We start from the raw sequence: 25,412 nt of genomic DNA on the forward strand, positions 1-25,412 counted from the left end.
CAAAATAATAATAGAAACAAATGAAAACCAAGCTTATGCCCAACAGCCTCTTAATGTAGGTTTTGGTGTAGATTATGTGTCTTATAGAACATGTTTAATGTTGACCTTATTAAAATGACTCCTATTAATTATCATGCTATATGTGTGTATTTTCATTTGAATTTACAGAGCCTCATTCACAGTAAGTGTTCAAAAATATTGTTAGAATAATGAAAAGTAACAAACATTTATTATTTCTTCATTTAAATTTCTTTCCTATCTTTGTTTTTCTTTTGTCAATAAAAAATAAGTCATACTGTAAAAATAAATCCTCACAAAAATCAGAGAAATAAATAGTTTTATAGTCTAGGAAACACATTCTATCTCATTTGAATGTTTTTTCCTCTTAAATTACTGCATTCTTTAAAGGAAAAACTTGCATACAGTCTATGCAAGGTTTTAAAATATAGAATTTGGATATAGGTCATTAAAAAACCCAAATCAATGAACAGTTCCCTGGATCAGCAAAACAGAGTGGGGGAGAGGGAGTGATGGATGAGGATAGCCACATTTATTTAATCAGATTTCATTCTTCAGAAAGTACATTTAAAATTCAACTGAACAAGAAGAATGAAATTCAGTAAAAACAAATACTAAACTTACACTTTAAATACTTTTTTCTTGAATTTTTTAAATCAATACTGGGCCTAATATATGATAATCTGCAAGTGAATATTAGGCAATTTCTCTGTTCAGATGATTAAAAATAGTAATAAATGGTTTTCCTAATTTAGATATTTACAGTTTTTTATTTACAACTTGAAAGAACTAGCATATTCTAGGATTAGATTTATATGTTTAGATAAGTGCTGTTATGTAACAAGAACAGGGATTATAGAGGTTTGGTTAAATGAAGTAGCAAATGAACAATATAAGCTGTAAGAAATGGCTTAAGAGTCAATTCAAAGTACTGATGATCACTATTTGTGGATAAGAGTGTACCCTATGTTCTCACTAACTCTTCTGCTTCTCATTTGGCAAGGATCCAAATTTCTGCTGTGTTAACATTTGCTCCTGGGAGGACATGAAGGAAAAAAGGTCCATAAGGTTCCTATTGGCCTAGAAAGTAGAAACATCTGCTGGATTCAGGAGCAGCTTGCTGGCCCAAGTCTGCAGGGAGAGTTGATGCTTATCAACCTTGCCACATGAGTCAATATTTCCTGTGTCCTGGGGCTATGCAAGCTAATTCAAGAAAAATGAAGGAAGTGCATTACTTGTAAAAATTCTCTCATTAAATAAGCATCATATATATTTAAAGCAGCTATCATGGCATTATAAATCATTAGTTTAATGCTAATGCAGGGCAGATTCTAACAAATACAAGTTTATTTTCTTATCATTAGTCAAAACCTTTTGCATTTTATGCATTTAGAAATTTTCTGTGAGAGATTTGACCCTAAATCATGAAGGGTTGGCTTTTGTTGATCTCTGGTAAGGAAATGTTGTAAAAAAGAATATGTACTACTTTCTTTTTTAATGTCATTTTTGTAGTCTACTTTAAGATTAACTATCAATGATTCCAATAGTGGGATCTGGGATTATAGTTCCAAACATAAGTTTATTGAATGATTACTAAATATAATTACTAATTTTTAATATACACACACACAAAATTTTTCATTTCAAGAGTAGTTACATTTAAAATATCTTATTCCTTTGTTGCTGTGAATAAGCTGAACACTTGCAAATTTTGCAACTGTCCTCTGAATCCTTGATTTATTATATTCACTGCCTTGAATTTGAAAATTTGTAACTTCTAAGGGTGCATTAATATTTTGGAAAAATATCTTGAAAAATATAGGATCTACATTTTTAAAAATTATATAAAATTATAAATAAAGTATAACTACAAAACAATAGGACCAATTTTCTATTAGAATTTCTTTCAGAGAAGAATTTGGTATTGATAATATTTGGAATTATAATAACATATTCTCCCCATGCACTGATTTGAAAAACACGATACTAAGTACATATCTAAATTTGAGCAATGAATGTCAGCAATTGTTAATATGTCAGTGTAGTTTTGAAAGAATGAGACAGATCTAAGTTCTCTCTATCTGTCTATCATTTATCTCTCTATCATGTATCATGCATCTGTCTGCACTAGCACACATCTTTGCTTTCATATTTGTCAAGGCATGTAAGTCTAGGACCCTGAGATAAAAATCTGTGGCACAAATTTATGTAAAATCATGAACTATGTCATAATTTATTTAGTTCCAATCTGATAGAAAAAAAGGAATAAGACAAATAAGAACAGTTTCAAACATGTATAATTTCGAACTAATTTGCTGATGTTGGAACAGCTTGTACCTCAGCAAGTAGACTATGCAGAGATGTTACAGTCTTATAATTCTGAAAATATAGTAGCAGTGCCCACTATGCTAGAGTAGTAACACTATTTTTTTGGGGGGGGGGAGCGGGGTTCAGGGGATTGAACTCAGGGGCACTCAACTACTGAACCACATCCCTACCTCTATTTTATATTTTATTTAGAGACAGAGTCTCACTGAGACCTGCTTTTGCTGAGGCTGGCTGTGAACTCACCATCCTTTGGCCTCAGCCTCCCTAACCCCTAAGATTACAGGCTTGTACCACTGCGCCCAGCAGTAATACAATTCTTGGTTTCATATATCCAACAATGTCCACAGAACACAACCATATATGTTTTACACCGAGTTTATGCAAAGGTTAATAATCCAGGTGATGTGAAATGGATGTTGATAGCCAACAGGTTAATTCCCTGAAATCTTTCAGAATGTGTGTAGTCAATTTTTTACCATATTGACAAGGTCAATATGGGCTACATTTACCCAGGGAGGCCTCTAGTTTGGTGGTCCCTTTGACTTTTATGCCTTGCTTGTCACACAGCCTTGTCTGGATGTTTTCCAGGCACATTCACATCTAGTCAATCCTGAAAATTAGTTTTTCCATTACCAATCTTCAATGGCATATAGATGCTTAGTCCAGTATAAAGCAATCTCCCTAAGTTCTCTCTTTTTATTCTGTGAACATTGGGATTTCCTTGAATTGCAAAGACGATTCAGCCAAGAGACTGCTTTGTGGGAGTGCTAGAGATGAGTAGAAAGGTCAGGAATCTGTTGTTGACACTTCCAACACTGTAGTTTGGAAAAGTTGGCCTTGCTACAAATGTGTCTTTTTGTCTGGTTTTCATTTTGCAACACTGTTTATAACAACATTTCTAATATTTAAATCAGAAGAGATTTTTTTCCAAATTCCACCTCAATTTTTGTTGATTTTTATTTTAATAATTCCCATTAAAAACATTATTATTATTTTCCAACCAGAAGATTAAAGGGGAGTAACCCACGCCCAAAAGGATGTGAGAAGATAGTATTAATTCCCTTTTTTCCCTTATCAGAAGTATAATTCTTTGAGCTGATTTATCTACACGAATCTATACAAAGTATCAAATTTCATTTTAAAATTTTCCCACAGCAATTTCCACTTGCTCTCGTAGGGGAATGTTCCCCTAGATCTAATGTGGCACTACAAAGGGCTCAAACATCAAAGCATGTAAACATGGACAAGATGGGTGAAATCAACAATAATGAAATCTTTGTGCATTCAGAAATAATCAAACAGTGAAAAACACATCCTATTAACCACTGTGTTATTACATTTTTTTTTCAAAAGGGAACTTGCTCCTTAGGGAATATTCCAAGTTGATTCATATGTTACTACATATTGATCTACACTTAAATAATTAAGGTGCTATCATTTGAACACAATGTTCATGTGTTCAAAATTGTGTGCCCACTATGTCTAAGGAAATATCTTATACCTATCAGAGAATGAAAATGAAAGTGCATTTCTGACTGTGCCATTGAGAACTTTAAATGTTATCTTGTATTCATATCACCAATGGCTGCCTTAAGAATAACAATTCTGTAATTGGTAAACATTTCTATACGTGTCAAAGAAGGAGTTGGGAATAAATCCCTCAAAATTCATGTCTGGCTTAACTTTGTAGGCTTTATTTTTTTTAAAAAAATATTTATTTATTTTAGTTGTACACAGTACCTTTTTTAAAAATTTATTTACTTTTATGTGGTGCTGAGGATCAAACCCAGGGCCTCACATATGCTAGGTGAGCATTCTACCTCTGAGCCACAACCCCAGTCCCAACTCTCTAGACTTTAGAAACATTAAAGTGAAGTCTTGTTGAAACCTCCCTGTAGTTATCCTGTAAGTCATAAAAATTATTTTATAAAAAGAAACTTACAAAAGGCAAGGAATGAGTTAAGAAAGTATCAAACTAACTCTTTCCCCAACCACAGAAAATATATTACACTATTCATTCAGAAATATCCAAACATTCAAATATACTAATAGTTAGTTCTTCCACTTCTTAAGATAAAAAATTAAAATCCCAAATTAATGCCTCAAATTTTAATACTGATAATATAAAGGAAAGGAGAAATGAACAATTCTTCCAAATAGTTTTTTAAAGCAATCCCAGCTCTGTTATTTATAAGATGTGTGACTTTAAACAAGTTGCTTCAACTCTGCTATTTCTGTTTACTCATCTATAAAACAGGAATTACAATATTAACTTCACAATGTTGTGAAGATTAAATTAGATCATGCATGTGAAAGTTCCCAATATATGATCTATTACTCAGAATGCATTCCTAAATAATATATCAGCTATGAAAAGTAAGATTCTTAGGAATAGGGACATGTACCAGTCATCTGACTGCCTGGCACACAGTAGGCCCGCAATAAATGCTTGTTGGACTAAATTCAATTGAGACACTCAAGGAAACTAATCACTCTAGTATATATTGACTCAGTTCTTTCTCATAGTCCATCTTATGTTATGGGCACTGACAGTATCTTTTTGATAGTTTGTAGTACTACTATAATAGCTAATAGTAATGTGTAGCAAAATTTACTGGAAAGCCAATGCTAAGTGCTCACTAACTAGGGTTCAGAATGTAAACTAAATCTCCTAAGCAACTGATTCTTTCAAATTGCAATGACATGCCTGTTCCAAAAGCACCTCTGCAATTGCATCGAATACTGTTATGGAATCTGCTGGTAGAGAAATGAGCTGCAAACAAATGACAATAAGACAAACAATTTTCCATTGTTTCTACATATTTTTGCCACCAGGGAAGAGAAGTAAACATAATTATTTCTAACTACCTGTGCATCAATAACATATACCAATGCTCTTGTTCCCCTGAATATAATCTTGCTGTCAAAGGTTGGGTCAAAAAAATCCATCGGCCCAGGAAAATCCCAAATCTGGAAATTCACAAAGTAGCTATTGGAAATGTCATCTTTATAAATCTTGTTGGTACTCTCCAAATAGAATGGGTGACATCTTATAAAACACTACCTGCTAGGAGAAAAAAAAATGTGATGTCTCTTCAACTTCAGAATTTAAATTTAAAACTCCATCCTGGATTAACATTAGAAAACTTGATCTTTTGGCATAAACAAACAAACAAACTAAGGTAAAAACTGAATGTTTATAAATGCATTGGTACTATCTTTACTTATAGCTAAGGAAAACACTAAATCATTTTCAATTCAATCTATTTTAAAGCTGAAACGTTTTATGCTATTTTCTCTGCAACATACTCAGTACTAGCATTAGCACTCTATTGTACCCACATTGTTGTTGTTTTGGGGGGTTGTTTTTTGGTTTTGTTTGTTTGCTTTTACTGAGGATTTAAACTTGCCCATCTCGAATTTAATATCATGAAACTTTTGTAGCAAAATTTCCAGAAGTTTTGGTCATTCAGAAATTACTCCAATGCCCACCCCAGGCTCTGAGGAATAATAAACATTAAATCTTCCCTCATTAAGTTTGCACTCTTGTGGAAAAAATAAACAAGGAATGTAATTATACAGAAAATGTCCAAAACATGAGGGGGACTTGTGGGAGCTGACAGGTTAGATAGGCAACTCTCTTGAGAAAAGAAATGGTAAATGCAAATATTAAGAATCACAATATTCACAATCCATAAAACCATAACATAAAATTATTTGCCTCACCATTATACCGTAAAAAAGAAAATGATTTCCAAGGTTTTGTAGCAAATGGGAGGAGCTAAAATCAGTTTGCTAAAAACCTATCATAAGTACACTCAAGTCTTTGTAGAGGTGAGAAGGAAAGTAAATAAAACACAGTAATAAAGCAAATTCAAGAGGGTACTTTTTAAAAACATCACAACTATGAAATATCACACAGACTTTTTTTGCATAGACTTTTCAACAGAGTGGAAAGGGGGAAATACTAGGTGTGCACAATAATAGTTTAGAAGTTTGTTTTGTGTGTAATGAGGATGAAAGAAGTCAACTTTGCCTTTATTTTCGCCTTTACCAAACAGTATATAGTCGTCCAATCGTTTCTGACCCAAAGTGAAAAGAAATGGACTAATGTGTATCTGCAAAACATTTTCAACGTTTTCGAAGATGTTTCTAACTACACATCTACAAGGCGAATACCACCAGTAATTACACTCACCAGGTCACTAGGATTTAAGTAGGTGGATCGATAGTACCCAATTCCTAAAAGTGTTGGATCGAAGACTCCTCTGGAGTAGTAAAGTATTTAAATGCCTGGTGCCTTACTCAAAACCCTTTTGGACCCTTCTCCCTGGGGCTTGGCTGGGAATCTCTGCAAACTCAGGTCACCTGAAGCAAGCCAGGGCAGGAGATGAAATCCAACAAGTTCTCCTAGTGAGATCTGGAGAGTGGGTTCCCCCTCGTCAATGCCCCAGGGCCTGTGTCCCCACGGGAGGTTTCGGTGTGTCTCCAGCCAGTGTTGTCAGAGTTCGGGATCCCAGTGCATTTGGCTCCATGCCCACTTGTGGGAGTGTGAGAGAAAGTGCGCTGCAACACAGGGGTAGACCAGCATGACCATCACCCTCCTCTGGGCCTCCAGGTAGCGGCCACCTGGGACACTGGAGGGGAGCCGAGGGAGGACAGAAGGACCCAACACTACCAACTCACCCTCTGAATGGAGGACTTCCGGCTGTGCAGCATCCCCAAGAGCAGAATCCTCAGCTTTGAGCTCATCCTTCTCCTCTCCACCAGAGAAGAAGTCCTTTGGGAACCAATCCACCCAGTGAGAACTACATGTCAGGGGCGTCTCCTCCGCCCCATACTGCAGGGAAAAGGTGGCAGAAACCAGAACACCACCGCCAGCGCCCTGACAGGCCAGGACAGACCAGGCGGTGCCACCGCGCCCTACCTGCCCACACGCCTGCGCCACCTCCGCCGCCACTGTCGCTGCCGCCAATGCCTCAGACCTGCCTGCCTCAGCTGCTTCTGCCTCCCACCCAATTGCCGCCACAGTCACCTCCGACCTCCTGCTGCCGATGCCAGGCCGCCTGCCACCCACGCCCCGCTGCCTGCCGCTGTGGCACCCCGCTGCCTGCTGCCGCCAAAGCCCAGCCTGCCACCGCCTCCGTTTCCGCTGCCACCGCTGCCACTGGCCGGCCTGCCGCCACCGCTGCCCCGCCTGCTGCTACCTTTGCCTCGCCTCCCGCCACTGGAACTACTTTGCGGCCAATGCTGCCTCCTCAACCTCGCGTGCCGCTGCCGCCCCCGCTGCTGCAGCCGCCACCACCGCGGCAGCTCCACCTGCAGCTGCTGTCTCCTCTCCGCCTTCAAGCGCCGCCGCTGCCCCATCTGTCAGCGCCCCGCATCCCGCGGCTGCCCCGTCTGCCAAGGTCCCGCCTCCCGCGGCCTCAGCCCCTCTTCCTGCCACCTCCTCGGCCCCGCCTGCTGCTACCTCTGCCTTGCCTCCCGCCACTGGAACTACCGCCCCACCTGCCGCCAATGCTGCCCCCTCAACCTCGCGTGCCCCCGCCGCCGCTCCACAGGCTCCCGCGCCTGCCGCTGCTGCCGCCGCCACCGCATCTCCACCTGCAGCTGCTGCCTCCTCCCCGCCTTCAGCTGCCGAGGCCCGCATCCCGCTGCTGCCTTGGCTGCCAAGGCCCCGCCTCCCGCGGCCTCAGCCCTTCTTCCCGCCACCTCTGCTGCTCCGCCTGCTGCTACCACCGCCTGTTGCCGCTGCCGCTGCCATCGCACCCCTCCGCCTGCTGCCTGAGCCGCTTCTTAGGAGCTGTAAGGTAGGTGTTGCCTTGCACGTGCCCGGAATCGCCTGACTCGTGGCAGTGGAGCTGGGATGAGGATTCGTGAGGAGTGCGGCCCTGCCTGGATTCTTGCAAATCTTAGTCCCTCTGCCCTTGGCTGGGCCCTTGGCCACACGCACCATGGTCCTGCCCTGTAGCACAAGGCTCCTCACAGTGTCTCTACACTCTTCGGAGCACTTGAGAGCACCCACAACAGGAGATGCTTTCTGGGATTTGGGGGAAGAACTGATTGTTCTGCTCCTCTGATTATACTCGTGGAACCAATAATTACTGATGCCTTGATACTGAGTATCCAACAAAGGGCTTGAAACTGAAACGGATTTGGACCCTACCTGCCCTCAAAACTGCTTTAAGTCGGACCTCTGAGAAAATTGCCTCCACAGATTAAAAATCAATAAAAATAATTAGAAAGCAAAAATTCCAGAAACTCCTCAAAATCAAAAATTCTAGAAACTCCCCAAAATCAAAACTTGAAATGACTACATCCTACATAACACCCTAAATGCACACAAGTGAAGTATTGTGTAGGCACTCTATTGGATGTTTTATAAGTGGTCTGGAGATAATTTAAATTTGTAGGTAAGTCTTATGCAAAGTCTATCCCATTTTATGTGAGTGTTGAGCTTCCACAGATTTTGCTATTGGGTTAGGAGGGTCATGGAACCAAACCTACACAGATACTGAGAGACAACTTATGTTGGTTCAAAGAAAATCTGAGATTTCAGAAATACAGAAAGTCAAAAGCAAAAGACCTACTTCATTTGGGGGTCCTGTGAAGTACATCTTTTCCTAACTTTTCATCTAAGTATTGAAATATGTATGCGTCCATGTGTTGGCTTTTCTACAAATATATTTATCATTTATATCTCATCCTTCCATTTGGGTCTTCCCTTATCATGACAGTGACTGTGTGTGAATGTGTATGTGAAATGAGTCTCATTTCTTTCTTTCTGTTTTTGGTACTGGGGATTGAACTACCGGGTGCTTAACCACTGAGCCACATCCCCAGCCTGTTTTAATATTTTATTTAGATACAGGATCTCACTGAGTTGCTTAGGCTCCTCCCAAGACAGGAATCTAGCATTAGATGGGCAGCATAAGGTGAAAAAGGTGGCTACCCTGCCAAGGTCTCTGCTCTTTGGCTCAGTCCTGGTCTGTCAAATTCTGCAGAGGTTTTAACATCCTGTGTCTCAGGAAAGTCACTGCCTGGGATTATTAATGAGTCTCCCAGTCGGGATAAGGTAGGACTGCTGTAAGAACAGCTGCAAGGGACAACCCAGGCCCCGAATCCAAGCACCTGCTTGCACAGTTGGCCGTTTGTATCTGTGGGTTCGAGTACCTACACACTAGAAATATTCAGGGCAGAGAAGCTGCAAGAACATGCAGCCTTCTTTTCCTTATCATTATTCCCTAAAAATACAGTCTAACAGCTATGTATATAGTTACATTTTACTATTCATGATGATTAATCTAGAGGTAACTCATATGGGATGATATATGTAGGTAATGTGCAAATGGTGTGTCATTGTATACAAGGGACTTGAGCATCTCTGGATATTGGTATCTGCATGGGGCTCTGGCACCAGCCCCTCATGGATACCAAGGGATGAGAGTCCAGGGGCAGTACCCAGATATGCTCTGTATTTCAGTGTCACAGGGAGACCACTCTACAGGGGGCGTTGTTTCAGTTGGTGGAAAATATGAGCGCTTGCTAGGCTGAAGGCCAATCCTGTGAGAGCTGCTTCTCTAACATGGTTGCAGATGCTGAAGGACTGTTTGCTGGGAAGATGTTTCTAGAAAATGGTCCCATTGCCAGCTTCGTGGTTGCACAGTAATAACCCATCATTGATAGAAAGATTACAGCAGCAGCTCTACCCATTCTGTTCCTAAGGCTTATTGAGACATACTAAGCAGTTTCTAAACCGGGGAGTCTGTTGCAATTGTGTGTCTGAGAGATTCATGCCTCTTCCCAGAGGTTGATGTTCACAGCATCACACGCAGGCAGCCCAAGCTCTGTGTTAGGTACAGTAAAGAACCCTGGAAAATTGACAGAGAAAGCTACTGGGACACCTGGTCCACCTGAGATGGGTAGGTGATGCTTTCATCAGGAAAAGCAGTGCCTTTTTGAAATCAAAATCTGGGTTGACCTACTCACTAAATGAAGAGGGGAGATGCCTCCATTTCCATCTAGTACTCTTTCTGAATTTGGTATTTAGTATATAAACAGGAAGGTCTGGCCTGGTGCCCTTTTAATTCTAGAAGAGTGTGTCTCTTAGATACTATTTATGGTACAGTAAACCTGAGCAAGAATGTTCCAGAATAATAAGCAGCATAGGGAGATTTTAGTATCTGTTCACCAAGGCTATTTTGAAGTTAAATTTCTAGTTTTTAAGAAAACTCTTAACCCTGCATGGTACCTAATTCAACTAATGGGGTTTGCTTTTGTTTTCATTTTCTTTCTTTTTTTTTTTTGGCTGTGATCAAAGTTGTGTGACTACATTCTCTAAGTACCAGATTAGCTTGATCTTGGGCATGTGAGCATGAAAGACTTGTCTCCACTAACAATGTGGCATGTCCCCAGACTTTTCTGAGAAGGTGTTTGATGGGGGAGCCTGACCTCACTTGGGTGTGAGTGGATGGCCTGTTATCTGTGCGGAGATGGAGATGAGCTAGAAGTGGTTCTGATCTTGCTCGCTCTCTCCTTCAGAACCCAGTGGCCCTCTTGTGTGCAGTGACTGCAATGCTGACATGGACAGTTACTCCAAGGAGCAGGCCTCAAACTCTCAGCCCACATCCACAGACAGCAGACAGCACACAGGCAAGTGCACTGCATGGCCAGGAGCCCAGCCAGCCTGATGGAGGAGAATGTCCACATCATCCTTGCAGTGGTGCCTAGGGATAGATGGAGTGAATGTTGCTAATCCACCACACACCATGGGTCAGAACAGTTAGGCTTTCTTCCTTCTCTGAACCTCATTTTTTGTTAAAAGCAAATGTGGTTTTGTCCATGTTGCCGGATTGTTAGCTGAGGCTTTTTATTAAGGCAAAGGCTACTGGTGTTGGTAGCTGTGCATTTTTCAATAGTGACATTTTAATTCTACCAATATAATATTACATTGGGGGATAAAAAAGATCAAGTTCTCACCCTTCAGGGCTATTTCTCCTGAGGAGCCAGAGCAGGCCTGTCCACACCCTTCCCTCACACAGACAGGAATGGGTGTGGACTACGTAAGATTTTGCCCTAGACCTGGGTGAGTTTTCACTTTTGAGACATGTAGCTAACCATCTTATGAGTGCCAATTCACTGAAAATTACATTGAAACAAATAAGATCCTTAAAAAAAATGTCAAAGTACATTTATTTAGCCAAAAAGCTGAAGGGGAGATATTAGCCAAATGGCTACCTGTGTAAGATGTTTCTATCAGAGGTTATCATTGTTCCAGAAGGTAAGCACATTTGTCCTCAACAGTTAACTTATTAATGTTACTTTCACAAAATATGTGAATCTGCTGCTTCTGAGAGGCAATGTGAAACAGGAAGTATTACTTTTATGTACAGAGTTATTTATTTATAGAAATTTTGGTACAATGTACATTGAAAATCATGTAAAATATAGAAGTGTCTTTAATAAAGTTTGATTTATAAGTGTTGAGCATATGGCTGGGCTCGTTCCTTCTTCTCCATAGATTACCTTATCAATTCAGTCATTCTGCTTTTTAATATTTTCCCCAGTAGGGGGAAATTTGGGCAAGGCAGGATCATGTACTATGGCTCCAGTTTAGACACGACACTGTTAGATTCCTATGATTTCTCTCTGAATTTTTCTACAAGTGCACTTCATTAGTAAAGCCATAAAATCCCAAAGTATTGTGACTTTTCCATCTCATCTTCTCTCCTTCCAGGGATGACTCCTCTAGGAAAGAGGAAGCATTGCTGTTTCCAGCACTGGTCCAGGCCCTATATGAGCCTGGAGGCAGAGCAATGGAATAGGGATCGATCAGACTTCCTGAAGGACTGCATACCCCTATTTAGCCATTGGAGCTGCAGATGCCCACTTCCTCTCACACACCACATGGGTCACTGGACCATGTATTTGCAGATGCCACCTGAGGGTCATTGAATATAGCACCTTGTAAACAGGAAGAAAGCCTGTCTGCACCTGCCGGAGGTGCGTTTTAAACAGAGCTCTAACCTTACACCACAGGAACTGACCCCAGGGAGAAATGCCCACATGCACAGCTTTTGCACCCCAACCCCACTTCCTCCCTCCTTCCCCTTGTCATTCTTTTCAAATTATAACAGTCTCTCTACAGCATCCACCACGGGGTGGTAGGAAATGATAGATCACATACAGATCATATGCAAGCTTTGCCAGGCTGGCTGTGGCACTGCCAGGCACATTTATTATGGGGTTCTGAAGGGATGTTCAGAGTCTTACCATGACACACTTTCTTCTTTGTGGCACCTTGATGACAACAGTCATAGCAGCTTTGGGCTTCAGCACAAGTTCTGCTGCTGCCCAGAAAGCAGGGCTCTCATGGGGGCCCCCTTTCTTCATGGAAGTTCACGAGTGGCATCCACTCAGGAACCCTCTTTCCCCATGTCTGTCAGCAGGCAGCGGGTCTGGTCATAGGCACCCAGAAAGATGAACTCTCCCAGGCTAACAGATGCCATTCAATGGAAGATACCCACAAATAATACAGAGGAAAGAAGAAGAGATTCACAATGAATCTGTGTCAAACTGGTTAAACTCCAATGCCCACAGTGTGCTAAGGGTTGCCAATTTGGAGCCAGTGAAAACCTGTGACCATGAGAAGACTGCTACTCTGAGCCTCAATTCTCTAGGTACTTGTGCTGGCATGAAGGCTTACAAGGACCCACTGAGTGCAGTCTCCAGCAGAGGTATCAATAAATGAGAAAATGAAGTCTAGAGAGATTAAAAAATCTCAGGTGTTCTGGTCCAATAAGCACCCCACAGCTGGCCAAAAAAATAGGCTCTTCCAAAATTTGACATGGGCCACAGGGGTTGAGGATACCATTCTCTGCAATGGTCAGGATACAGCCTGAGCCTGGACCTTCTAGAAGCCTGAAGCTGGAAATGAATGTGACTACCAGATGCAAAGAGAGATTTCTGGGCTTTGGGGAGCTGGCATTCCCCATTGAACCAGGTGCTTAGCATTCTTTCCTGGCTTTGCCACTAGCTGCCCCCAAGACCCTGAACAAATCACTTCCTAGGGATCTTCCTCTACATGGGTGGAAAACCAAAAGTTGGCTAAGGGGCCTGGACACACTCAGCATGGGACTAAGGACATGGGCTTACTTACCTTTATCATATTTCTTCTTCTTGCTTTTGCTTCTTGGGTCATTTGGATCTCCAACCTTGACCTTCACCATCCCCAGCTCCCCTTCTGGCTTGTTTTTGGCCCTTTGGGGGTCATAAGATTCCTTCCCCTTCTTTTCCTTTTGGATGTCACTTGCTTTGTCTCCCTTTGATGTCCCTTTGGAAGGCATGGAGGGCTTTTCTGATAAAATAGCTCCCTCTAAGCCTTCCCTGATCTCTGGCTGCTGCTGCTTCTTCATCTTGGAGTTTGACTGGTCTTCCGACAACTTCTGTTTCAAGCCTTTCTTGCTGCTTTCCTTGGTGGCATCTGCTGAGAGAGGACTTGGGGTCACAGATCATTGGGAGATAGGACAAATATCATATAGTGAGAGCTGAGAGGATGCAAGGGAAAATGCTCATGCTTTTACAATGCTATAGAGAAGAGGGCAAGGTCCAGGGGCCACTCTGCCCCAAATATGCCCCAAAGTTCACGCCTTCCTCACACATGGACCTTACATTCAACTTAGAGCTCTTTTGTCTTCTTACTCAATCCTCCACTCAAACAAAGGTGGAAAAAAGACGAGAAACCCAGAACCCAGAATGTTTAAGTGAGGCCCTCTCTACCTATGAGATGAAAGGGAAACCAGGAGGGAGAAGGATTCTTTTGTCAGGCTGACCAGAGCTGGGTCAGAAGATCTGGTCTGTGAGTCTGACTCTACCACAAATGTAGGTAATTCCATCCAGGACCTAGCTCCTCTCAAAAACTCAGTTTCCCTACTTATAAAATGAGTAAATGGATGAATAACAAAGTTCCTCGGTAACAAACTGCAGATTTAAAATAAAAATGAAGGGCTTGTAGACACTTGATTACCAATCCATTGAAATAGAAGCCCCTTGGCCTTTCCAGTCCCAGGCTCTAGGCTTCTTGGTGGGGGGCACTGAATACATAAGTGGTAACTGACTAAGCAGATTAACTGCCTGCCAGAGTGACTTCTGGTGCTGCCTTTGTTTACAATTTTCCACATGTCTGCTTAGCATTTTATAATTGTGTGGTGACTACACAGGCATAGAAATCCTTCTAAACCCCCTTCTAAACTGTCTCTTTGTCACACCTACATCTAACACAAAGAACACTATAGAGGAAAGTGAGCAAATAATCTGCTGCTGTCCCAGCCAGTGAAGCTGTATCTTGAAGATCAAAGCCTGGGCCTTGCCACTGCCTCAGACCACAGCCTCTGACGTAGTCAGAGATCTACACCATTCTGGGCTGAACATGCATAAAGGTATTATATGCTGGACTCTTCAAAAAAGCTTAGTGGACTGGCTCTGGAGGTACTCACATTAGGAGTGATATAGGTAAGCATCCATGTCACACCTGGCTGAGGGCAGTGAGCCTGACTGTGCCCACAGACCCTTGAATCATCTCTCCAAAGGCCATGTGATTATTTTCTGTGTACTGTACCTTGCCATGTCCTGGAGTCATCAACCTCTGCAGGGCCTGCTTGAGACACACTTAGAAGTCCAGGGTGGATAGGGGATGGACAATGCTTTACAGTGTGTCAGAGTTGCTTTGGGCTGATCCATTGCCAGCTCAGTCTTTCTCTGAGTCACCTTTAGTGTCCATAATCCACAGCATGATTGTGTGTGTTGGGAAGAAAAGTCAGAAGGGCTGGCTGGAGAGAGAAATGTGTACTTCACAAGTCAGGGTGCTGCTTCCTTTAGGCAGATGTTCTCCTATAGCTGCAACCAGCTTCCCCTCCTGGATACACATGGCTCGTGGACTGCCAGACTATAGGAGCTGACACATTGGAGTAGGCCCTACCTGCACTTTGATGAGTGTTGCTCTGTCTCACTGGAAACCAAAACTCCTCATTTGGAGAGACCAATGGTAATAGACAGGACCATATTGGTGGCACTATTGCTACAGGAGGACAATAAGAGTCCCACTGCCTTTTCCTTTACCTGTTTTAAGGGGAATGATGGCTTGCTCATGCTGAGATTCCAGTCTGCCATCTGGGTCATCTTTGTTCCCCAGAATATGGGAAGCAAAGAGTCTGTGTGCCTTTATAGTGAACTTTGAAGCCTGGGAATTGGCTCAGAGAAGCTCCTGGTTCACATAACCTTGGAGGAAAAACTGAAATTGCCAAGTGTGAAAGAGCCTGCAAGACCACCCACGCTGCTCAGAGGTATGGCCTGCTGTGAGGAAACCAGCCCACAGTGCTCAGACTCAGGTCTTTCCTGTTAATGCAGATTGAGTGGGCACTGAGGCCCCAAGGGTGACTCAGCCTTCAGAATGCAACCCCTGATCTATTTAGTCAATATATATTTTAGACCTAGGGGACTGTTCCTATAGAGCACTTCAATTCCCACAGGCATGGAATGTGGATTGGTCCCACTCACCTTGGCCTTTTCTTTCATGCTTGAAGACAAATCAGACTCAACTGCTCAGGCATTGGTAGATGTGAGTTTAGGGGCTACAAGACAAAAACACCACTGGATGAGCCACAAGGGTCTTCTCCTCTAAGAACAGCAGACAGGTTTCATTTCAAGAAACTACTCTTGGATGGAGGATTAGAGAACTCATTGCTGAGGTACCCTGAGTTAGTGAACAGACACTCCCCCTCCTAGGAGCCCCAACCTACAAATTTAAGCTTCATGGAGCCTGTGACAGGATTTTAAACAGCAGCAGGTCAAAAACACAGTCCAGAACTCAAGAAATTCTGAGTTCCACCATGTGCAGAACCCTGCCAACAGAACAGCAGCTCGCCACAGATGGGAGGAATTGAGCACTACAGAGATCTGGCAGCATAGAGATGCAGAGTCTCAGATTCTATGGAGATAAAGCACACCAGACTGTGACCTGTGTCTCCACAGGGCACCAGACCCAGGACTGATGTTTGGACTTAGTGGAGAAACAGCCCAGTTCCCTCCTCCTCACCGGACATGAGGAAACAGGAGGTCACCATCTTGGAAAAATCTACCTCATCAACTATTGGTGGATCTAAAGGGCAGTGAGATAATCGACAGAACAGGTGTGTGACCCCCAGCCCCCTCTTACACACAGCTGTGATAACTCAAAAACTTTTCTCGCCAGTTCTCAATGGGTGTGAAAATCAGAGCTCAGTGAATCTGAAAAGGTGCCTGATTTCCAACTCCCCCTCCCCCCTGCTGTGATAACCAAAACCTTTCTCACCAGCTTTCTGTGGGTGATATCAGCCCAGTGAAACTGAGAAGGTGCCAGAACTCCAACTCGCCCTCCCCCATTGTGGTAACCCCAAACTCTTCTCAACAGCTTTCAGTGAGTGTGGCTATCAGAAGGAATAAGTCAGAACAGGTTGCCATTTTCCAACTCCCTCTCTCCACAGCTGTGATGACTTGGTGACTATCCAACACAGAGAGTGCTCAGTTGACTAAACCTAGGGGTCTGTTCCTATAGGGCACTTCAATTCCCACAGGCATGGAATGCAGAGTGGTCCCACTCACTTTGGCCTTTTCTTTCACGAGCATGGGGCAGCCCAGGTGCCACATGCCAGAGTAAACCCAGGGATGTGGAGAAGAGTCCCAGTAATTGAGGCCTGGTGAGCAGGAAAAGTGAGAGGGATAGAGACCAGGAGCAACCCAAAGAGACCAGGATTGGAGAGGCACCTGGCAGGGGAAGGAGAGCCGCCCTTCATGAATTGCTTCCTATGTCCTGAGGGAAGAGACTCAACGAGGAAAGCTCAATGCCACCTACTAGAAGAGAAAAAAAACAGAATTCTAAGAGTACATTTTTTTCTTTCTTCTTCTTTTCTTTCTACTTTACTTCCTCCTTCTGTTCCCCTCCCAACCTCCCAAGCATTACTATTTCTACTATGTGTAATTTACTAAATGCAAATATGTGAATGTTTCTAAGCTTCTTATAGTCTTCCTAAGTACTTCGCTACCCCAAAATACTCCTATTAATAACAACCTTCATTAGAGCTTTCCTCCAAAGTAGCTAACATATATTAACCTGCTGGGAGCCATCAGCCAAGTAGGTATGACAAATTCCTTGCCAGCTTACTCCCATGCTGTCTAGTGGAAGGACTTCTGAAAGGTGACCTTGCTCAAGGACCAGGGCAGGATCCGTGTTTAGGGTGTTCCCCCTTTAGAATAGGGCAGTTTAGCATAATAGGAGATTAGGGTGTTCCCCCTTTAGAATAGGGCAGTTTAGCATAATAGGAGATTAGGGTGTTCCCCCTTTAGAATAGGGCGTATCCTGCTGCTGAGTTCCTCTTGAGTGCTTAGGGTCAGACAGTATATTTTGGGAGACAGAAGCCCATGCGGAGTGGATTTAGGCAGGAGTGGATTTGGGCGGATTGGATTTGGGCAGAGAACGTGGATTCCCCCAGAACGTGTTTGTAGACGGCCGGTGTGAGTTCGGGAATAAAGAATTGCTGTTTGAATCTACAAGCTGTGTGGAGACTCGTGATTTGTGCTCAGCAAAAGACTGCGGCATCAACCCCCATATCCTCAAATCTTTCCCCCTAAACATAAAGTCCTACATCCAACCTTCAGTTCTCTACATGCCACAAGAATATGTATGCCTTTTATGAAGCTAATGAATTTACTTATATTGCAATTGAAACCAACATCTCTAGACATTGTCTCCCATCACAAAGGAGAGATCTTGGAGCTATACAAAAGCAACACAAATTTATAGGAGAAAAGAATAACAAGCAATCACACAAAGCTGGAAGGAAATGTGAATATCATGAAAAAAAAACAAGAAAAAAAAGTAACACAAACAATGCAGGACAAGTCAACAATAGAGGAGATGGTAGCTAAAAAATGTCAGATAAATATTTCAATAAATACATGCTTCAGATGATCTGGAGTCTCATGAAAGACCTTAGACAGCAAATGCAGACAAGGAAAGATCACTGTGACAATGAATTACAGAAACAAATCCAAGAAGCAAAAACATCAACTCTACAGGGAGATAGAGGTTATACAAAAAATTCAAGCAGAAATCCTAGAAATGAAGGAAATTATAAATCAAATTAAAAACTTAAATGAGTGTATCACCAGCAGAGTAGATCAACTAGAAGTAAGAACATCAGACAATGAAGACAAAATATACCATCTCAGAAAGAGTCTAGACAACCCAGAAAGGTTGATAAGACACCATGAGCAGAACATCCAAGAAATTTGGGATAATATTAAAAAGATCAAATTTAAGGGTTATTGGGATAGAGGAAGGTATAGAGGCCCAAACCAAAGGAATGAGCAAACTGTTCAATGAAATAATTTTACAAACCTTTCCAGACATGAAGAATGAAATGGAAATCTAAATCCTAGAAGCGTACAGGACACTGAATGTAGAAAACCACAAGAGATCCACACCAAGACACATTATAATGAAAATGTCCAAAATACAGAACAAGGAGAGAATTTTAAAAGCCACAAGAGAAAGGAGGCAGATTACATTTAGGGGTAAACCAATTAGGTTAACGGCTGATTTTTCAACATAGACGCTGAAAGCTAGAAGATCCTTGAACAACGTATTTCAAACGCTGAAAGATAATGGGTTCAACCAATTTTGTTTCCAGCAAAATTAAGCTTCAAGTTTGATGATGAAATAAAAACCTTCCACAATAAACAAAATTTAAAAGAATTCGCAACTAGAAAACCAGCACTGCAAAACATCCTGGGCAAAACGTTACACGAACAGGAACTGAAAAACAACAATGAAAATCAACAGTGGGAGGTAGTAAAGGGAAAAACTAATCAAAGAGGAAAACAAATCAAGTTGAATAACAAAGTTAAACAAATATGGCTGGAAGTACAAACCATATCTCAATAGTAATCCTAAATGATAATGGCTTAAACTCACCAATCAAAAGTCACAGGGTAGTAGTCTGGATTTAAAAAAAAAAAGATCCAAAATATTCTGCCTACAGGAGACTCATCTGATAGGAAAAGACATACACAAGCTGAAGGTGAAAGGTAGGAAAAAATCATACCACTCACATGGACCTCGGAAGCAAGCAGGGGTGTCCATACTCAAATCAAATGAAATAGATTTCAAGCCAAAATTAATCAAAAGGGGTAAAGAAGGACATTACATACTACTAAAGGGAACCATTCATCAACAAGACATAAAAATCATAAATATATATGCCCCAAACAATGGTGTAGCTATGTTCATCCAAAAAATAAAAAACTATTCTCAAGTTCAAGAAACAAATAGACCACAACACAATAATCATGGGTGACTTTAACACACCTCTCTCACCACTGGGAAGATATTCCAAACAAAAGTTGAATAAAGAAACTATAGAACTCAATAACACAATTAATAACTTAGACTTAATTGACATATATAGAATATATCAAGCAACGTCAAGCGGATACACTTTTTTCTCAACAACACATGCTTCTCTCTCAAAAATAGGCCGTATATTATGCCATATGGCAACTCTTAGCAAATATAAAGGAATAGAGATATCACCATTTATTTTATCCAATGATAATGGAATGAAGTTGGAAATCTATGATAAAGTAAGGAAGAATTCATACATCACCTTGAGAATGAAGGATACGCTACTGAAAGAACCATGGGTTACAGAAGACATCAAGGAGGAAATTTAAATTTTTAGAGATAAATAAAAACACAGACACAATATATCAAAATCTATGGGACACTATGAAAGCAATATTAAGAGGAAAATTCATTGCATGGAGTTCATTTCTCAAAAAAGTAAAAGTCAATAAATAAATTATCTCACACTACATCTCAAAGCCCCAGGAAAAAGAAGGGCAAATCAGCAGCAAATGCAGTAGAAATCAAGAAATAATTAAATCACAGCTGAAATCAATGAAATCAAAATAAAAGAAACAATTGAAAAAATTGACCCAAATAAAAGTTGTTTCTTTGAAAAAATAAATAAGATTCCCAGACTCTTAGCCATGCTAATGAAGAGAAGAAGAGAGACAACCCAAATTACTAGCATATGGGATGAAAAAGGCAGCATCGCAACAGACACTACAGAAATACAGTGATAATTAGAAATTATTTTGATACCTTATACTCCAATAAAATAGAAGACAGTGAAGGCATTGAAAAATTTCTTGAGTTACATGATCTCCCCAGATTGAGTCAGGAAGATCACAACTTAAACAGACCAGTATCAAGTGAGGAAACAGAAGAAGCCATCAAAAGATTACCAACCAAGAAAATCCCAGGAACAGATGGATATACAACAGAGTTTTACAAGACCTTTAATGAAGAACTAATACCAATACTCTAAAATCTATTTCAGGAAATAGAAAAAGAGGGAGTACTTCCAAATTCATTCTGTGAGGCCAACATCACCCTGATTTCAAAACCAGACAAACACAATTCAAAGAAAGAAATCTTCAGACAATATCTCTAATTTACATAGACTCAAAAATTCTCAATAAAATTCTGGCAAATTAGTTACAAAAACATATCAAAAAGATCATGCAACATGATCAAGTGGGATTCATCCCTGGGATGCAAAGCTGGTTTAACATACAGTGATCAATAATTGTAATTCACCACATCAATATACTTAAAGATAAGAACAATATGATCATCTTGATAGATGCAGAAAGAGCATTCGACAAAATACAGCATCCCTTTATGTTTAAAACACTAGAAAAACTAGGGATAAGAGGAAATTACCTTAACATTATAAAGTTATTTACTTTAAAGCTCAGGCCAGTATCATTCTAAAGAGAGAAAAATTGAAGGCATTTCCTCTAAAATATGGAGCAAGAAAGGGATGCTGTCTCTCACCATTTCTATTCAACATAGTTCTGGAAGCACTAACCAGAGCAATTAGACAGATTAAAGAAATTAAAGGTATAACTAAAGGAAAAGAAGAAGTTAAATTGCACTATTTGCTGATGATATGATCCTATACCTAGCAGACCGAAAAGGTTCTACCAAGAAACTTCTAGAACTAGTAAATGAATTCAGCAAAATGCCAGGATATAAAATCAACACGCATAAATCAAAGGCATACCTGTATATCAGTTACAAATTCTCTGAAATGGAAATGAGGAAAACTATCTCATTCACAATATCCTCAAAAAAAATAGATACTTGGGAATCAACTTAACAAAAGAGGTGAAAGATCTATACAATGAAAACTACAGAACCTTAAAGAGAGAAATAGACCTTAGAAGATGGAAATATATACCTTGCTCATGGATAGGCAGAATTAATGTTATTAAAATGTTCATATTACCAAAAGCACTTTACATATTCAATGTGATTCTGAACAAAATTCCAATGGCATTCTTCACAGAAATAGAAAAAGCAATTATGAAATTCATCTGGAAAAATAAGAGACCCAGAATAGCTAAAGCAATTCTAAGCAGCAAGAGTGAAATAGATGGTATCGCTATACCAGGTCTTAAACTATACTACAGAACAATAGTAAGAAAAACAGGAGGGGACTGGCACCAAAACAGGCTGGTAGACCAATGGTACAGAATAGAGAACACAGGGACCAACCCACAAAATTAAAACTAGTTAAAGCTGCTAAAAGCATGCACTGGAGAAAGGATAGCATCTTCAAGAAATGGTGCTGGGAGAATTGGAAATCCATATGCTCAAAATGAAATTGAATCCCTATCTCTCACTATGCACAAAAGTTAACTCAAAATGGATCAAGGATTTAGGAATAGAAGAAAAAATTGACCCTAATCTCCATCACATGGGTTTAAGCCACAAGTTCCTTAATAAGACACCTATAGCACAAGAATTAAAACCAAGAATCAACAAATGGGATGAATTCAAACTGAGAAGTTTTTTCTCAGCAAGAGAAATGTTATATGAGGTGAATAGGGAGCCTACATCCTGGAAACAGATTTTTACCCCTCACACATTAGATAGAGCTCTAATCTCTAGGGTATACAAAGAACTCAAAAAGTTAAACAGCAACAACAACAACAACAACAACAACAAACAGCCCAATCAACAAATGGGCCAAGAACCTGAACAGACATTTCTTAGAAGAGGATATACAATCAATCAACAAATACATGAAAAAATGCTCACTATCTTTAGCAATCAGAGAAACGCAAATTAAAACTACTCTAAGATACCATCTCACTCCAGTAAGAATGGCAGCCATTATGAAGTCAAACAACAACAAGTGCTGCCACAGTCTGGCTGGGCAAATACCCAGGGGGGTAAGTGACAAGCAACTTGTGAAGGTTGAAACCGTGGGAGCCATTTTTTGTAGGACAGCAGAGGTATTTATACCTAACTCATTATACATAGTTTGTTTCAATTATCATCATCTAGATACAGCAATTGGTCATTAAGGAATCGTCATCATCTTAATAATTACATACAGCTTAACTTAATTAACATCAGCAGTCAGTCATTAAGGAATCTCCATCATCTTAATGGCTCACTGGCTTTACTTCTCAAATCACTCCTCCTGGCAAAGTTCCAGGTGCCATCTTCACTTTATCATGGCCCTCAACAAAGTGCTGGCAAGGAAGCAGGGAAAAAGGTACACTCATACATTGCTGATGGGACTGCAAATTGATGTAGCCAATTTGGAAAGCAGTATGGAGATTCCTTGGAAAGCTGGGAATGGAACCATCATTTGACCCAGCTATTCCTCTTCTCAGTCCATTCCCAAAAGACCTAAAAAGAGCATACTACAGAGACACAGCCACATCAATGTTTTTAGAAGCACAATTCACAATAGCTAGACTGTGAATCCAACCTAGATGCCCTTTCAATGGATGAATGGATAAAAAATGTGGCATTTATACACAATGGAATATTATTCAGCACTAAAAAATAACAAGATCATGGCATTTGCAGGGAAATGGATGGCATTAGAGCAGATGATGCTATGTGAAGTTAGCCAATCCCTAAAAAACAAATGCCAAATGTCTTCTCTGATATAAGGGGGTGACTCAAAGTGGGGTAGGGAGGACAAACAAGAGATGAAGATTACCTCTAGATAGGAAAGAGAGGTGGGAGGGGAAAGGGAGCCAGAAGGGGAATTGCATGGAAGATGGAAGGAGACCCTCATCGTTATACAGAACACATGTATGATGATGTGAGGAAAAAACAAAAGAAGTGTGTCACATTATATTGGGTAGACAGAAGTGATGGGAGGGAAGGAGAGGGGTAGGGGGTAAGGAAGGACAGAATAGACATTGTTATTGCTGAGTGTATATATATGACTGCATGACCAATGTGATTCTGCAATCTGTATACTCAGAAAAATGAGAAATTATATCCCATCTGATTCAAATGTAAAAAAAATTAAAAATAAAAATAAAATTTTAATAAGAAAAAAACAAACAACTCTTGCTACTGACAGCCTGGGGCTGCTGGAAGAAGAGGCTGATTTCCAATATGGGAAAGAACTGCAATCTATTAGCCATGTCTGTCAGGAACATGGAAGCTCTATGTCCATATCCTGAGGGTCTCTGCTCCCCTGTGACATGAAACATCATGGCCCCAGAAAGAAAAAACTGGCTCACTTCCCTGCTAGCAACTATCAAAAACATTGCACAACACTGGTGGGCTCCCTTCACAAAGGACACCATACCATAGCCCTGAAAGTCACTTGCAAGTAGGGGCAGTGGATGCTGGGTATAAAGTTCTGTTTAGGGCCACAAACAAGTCAAGATGGCCCCTGGCAGTTTGCCAGGAGGAGTGGTATGTGAGCCAACACTACCGAGCCAGTAAGATGGTGGAGATTCCTTATTGGCTGACTACTGTATCTAAATAATGCTAATTGAGACAAGCTGTGTGTAATCAGATGGGTATATATACCTCTGCTGCCCAGCAATAAAGCGGTTCCCACTACCTGAACTAAGTTGCTTGTCACCACCTGGTTATTTGCCCAGCCAGACTGTGGCAAAGTTCAGTCTTGAGACATTTGAATAGCATTCTCTAGGCCTGGGGCTTCCATCTGAGTTTCCCTCAACTGCCCACCCTCCATAGCAGACACAAGAAAAGAAAAAGGCATGGTAGTCAGGCAGTCAGCCCTGGGTCTATAGGGAGAGATACCTGGAATTCAAATGGCTTTCAATGGAGAAGTCGCTGAACCATGATACATGCAACAAAATAGTTGTTGATTTTATAGATTCCATCTCAGATAGAAAGAAAATGATTACTAATTTGCTAAAAAGAATGTTACTGAGAGGAATACATAATCTTCTTTTCCCCCGGGCACTTGTCTCCATGTCTATTTCTTTCCATACTGATGGAATTTTTTAAAGAAACTCGTAAGTAGAGGGGAGGAATACTGAACCACCCAGCTCAGTCCATTATCACCTTGTAACCAATTTTATTTCATCTCTGTCTCAATTAGTTTTCCCCTTTATGCATTGTTTTGAAGAAAATCCTGAAATCCTGTCATGTTGCCCACACATACTTCAATATATTTTCCTCAATGTAGCCTCTTTCAAAAAGTATATTTAAAATTTCATTATCAGAACTTTAAAAAATTGCATAGCCAAGTCAAGCACATTGGCACATTCCTGTAATCCCAGCAGGTCGAGTGGCTGAGGCAGAAGATTGCGAGTTCATCACCAGCCTCAGCAACTTTGTGACACCCTTTCTCAAAAGAAAATATAAAAATTGGCTGGGGATGTGACTCAGTGGCTCAGTGGCTCAGCACCTCTGGGTTCAATCCCCAGCATGAAAAAGTAAAGTAAAAATTTCCTTAGGCAGTCATTAACAAATTTGACCATTTCTGTTTAATGCATAAGTGTGTACTCATGCTTTCAATAGTGAACACTCATTTGAGCCTATACAGAAGAGAGGAAGTTTTACAGGGCACACACCCATAGACACATGCAATGAACAAAAGGAAGCAGAAGAGGAGAAAAATAAATCTTCCAGGTTCCTTGTATATGCTTTTTCTAGTTCAAAGTGTACT

At 40.8% G+C, this 25,412-nt stretch overlaps 1 protein-coding gene across 4 annotated transcripts in view; it reads left to right on the forward strand.

Annotated features, from left to right (window-relative positions):
- The window catches only part of LOC143390007 (3',5'-cyclic-AMP phosphodiesterase 4D-like), a 224,630-nt gene that overhangs the window by 101,475 nt on the left and 97,743 nt on the right, over nucleotides 1-25,412 (forward strand). Inside the window, exon 7 of one of the 4 annotated variants that reach the window (XM_077108184.1) lies at nucleotides 10,888-11,628. The exons of 2 other annotated variants lie outside the window; for them this stretch is intronic. In XM_077108184.1, coding sequence (XP_076964299.1) covers nucleotides 10,888-11,036 — 149 coding nt within the window. In that variant the 3' untranslated portion in view covers nucleotides 11,037-11,628. Of the gene's footprint in view, nucleotides 1-10,887; nucleotides 11,629-25,412 lie in introns of those variants that run through there. One more of the 4 variants, XM_077108185.1, reaches the window with a different exon arrangement.

Source organism: Callospermophilus lateralis, unplaced genomic scaffold (genome assembly GCF_048772815.1).
Source record: "Callospermophilus lateralis isolate mCalLat2 unplaced genomic scaffold, mCalLat2.hap1 Scaffold_183, whole genome shotgun sequence".
Classification (NCBI taxonomy): domain Eukaryota; kingdom Metazoa; phylum Chordata; class Mammalia; order Rodentia; family Sciuridae; genus Callospermophilus; species Callospermophilus lateralis.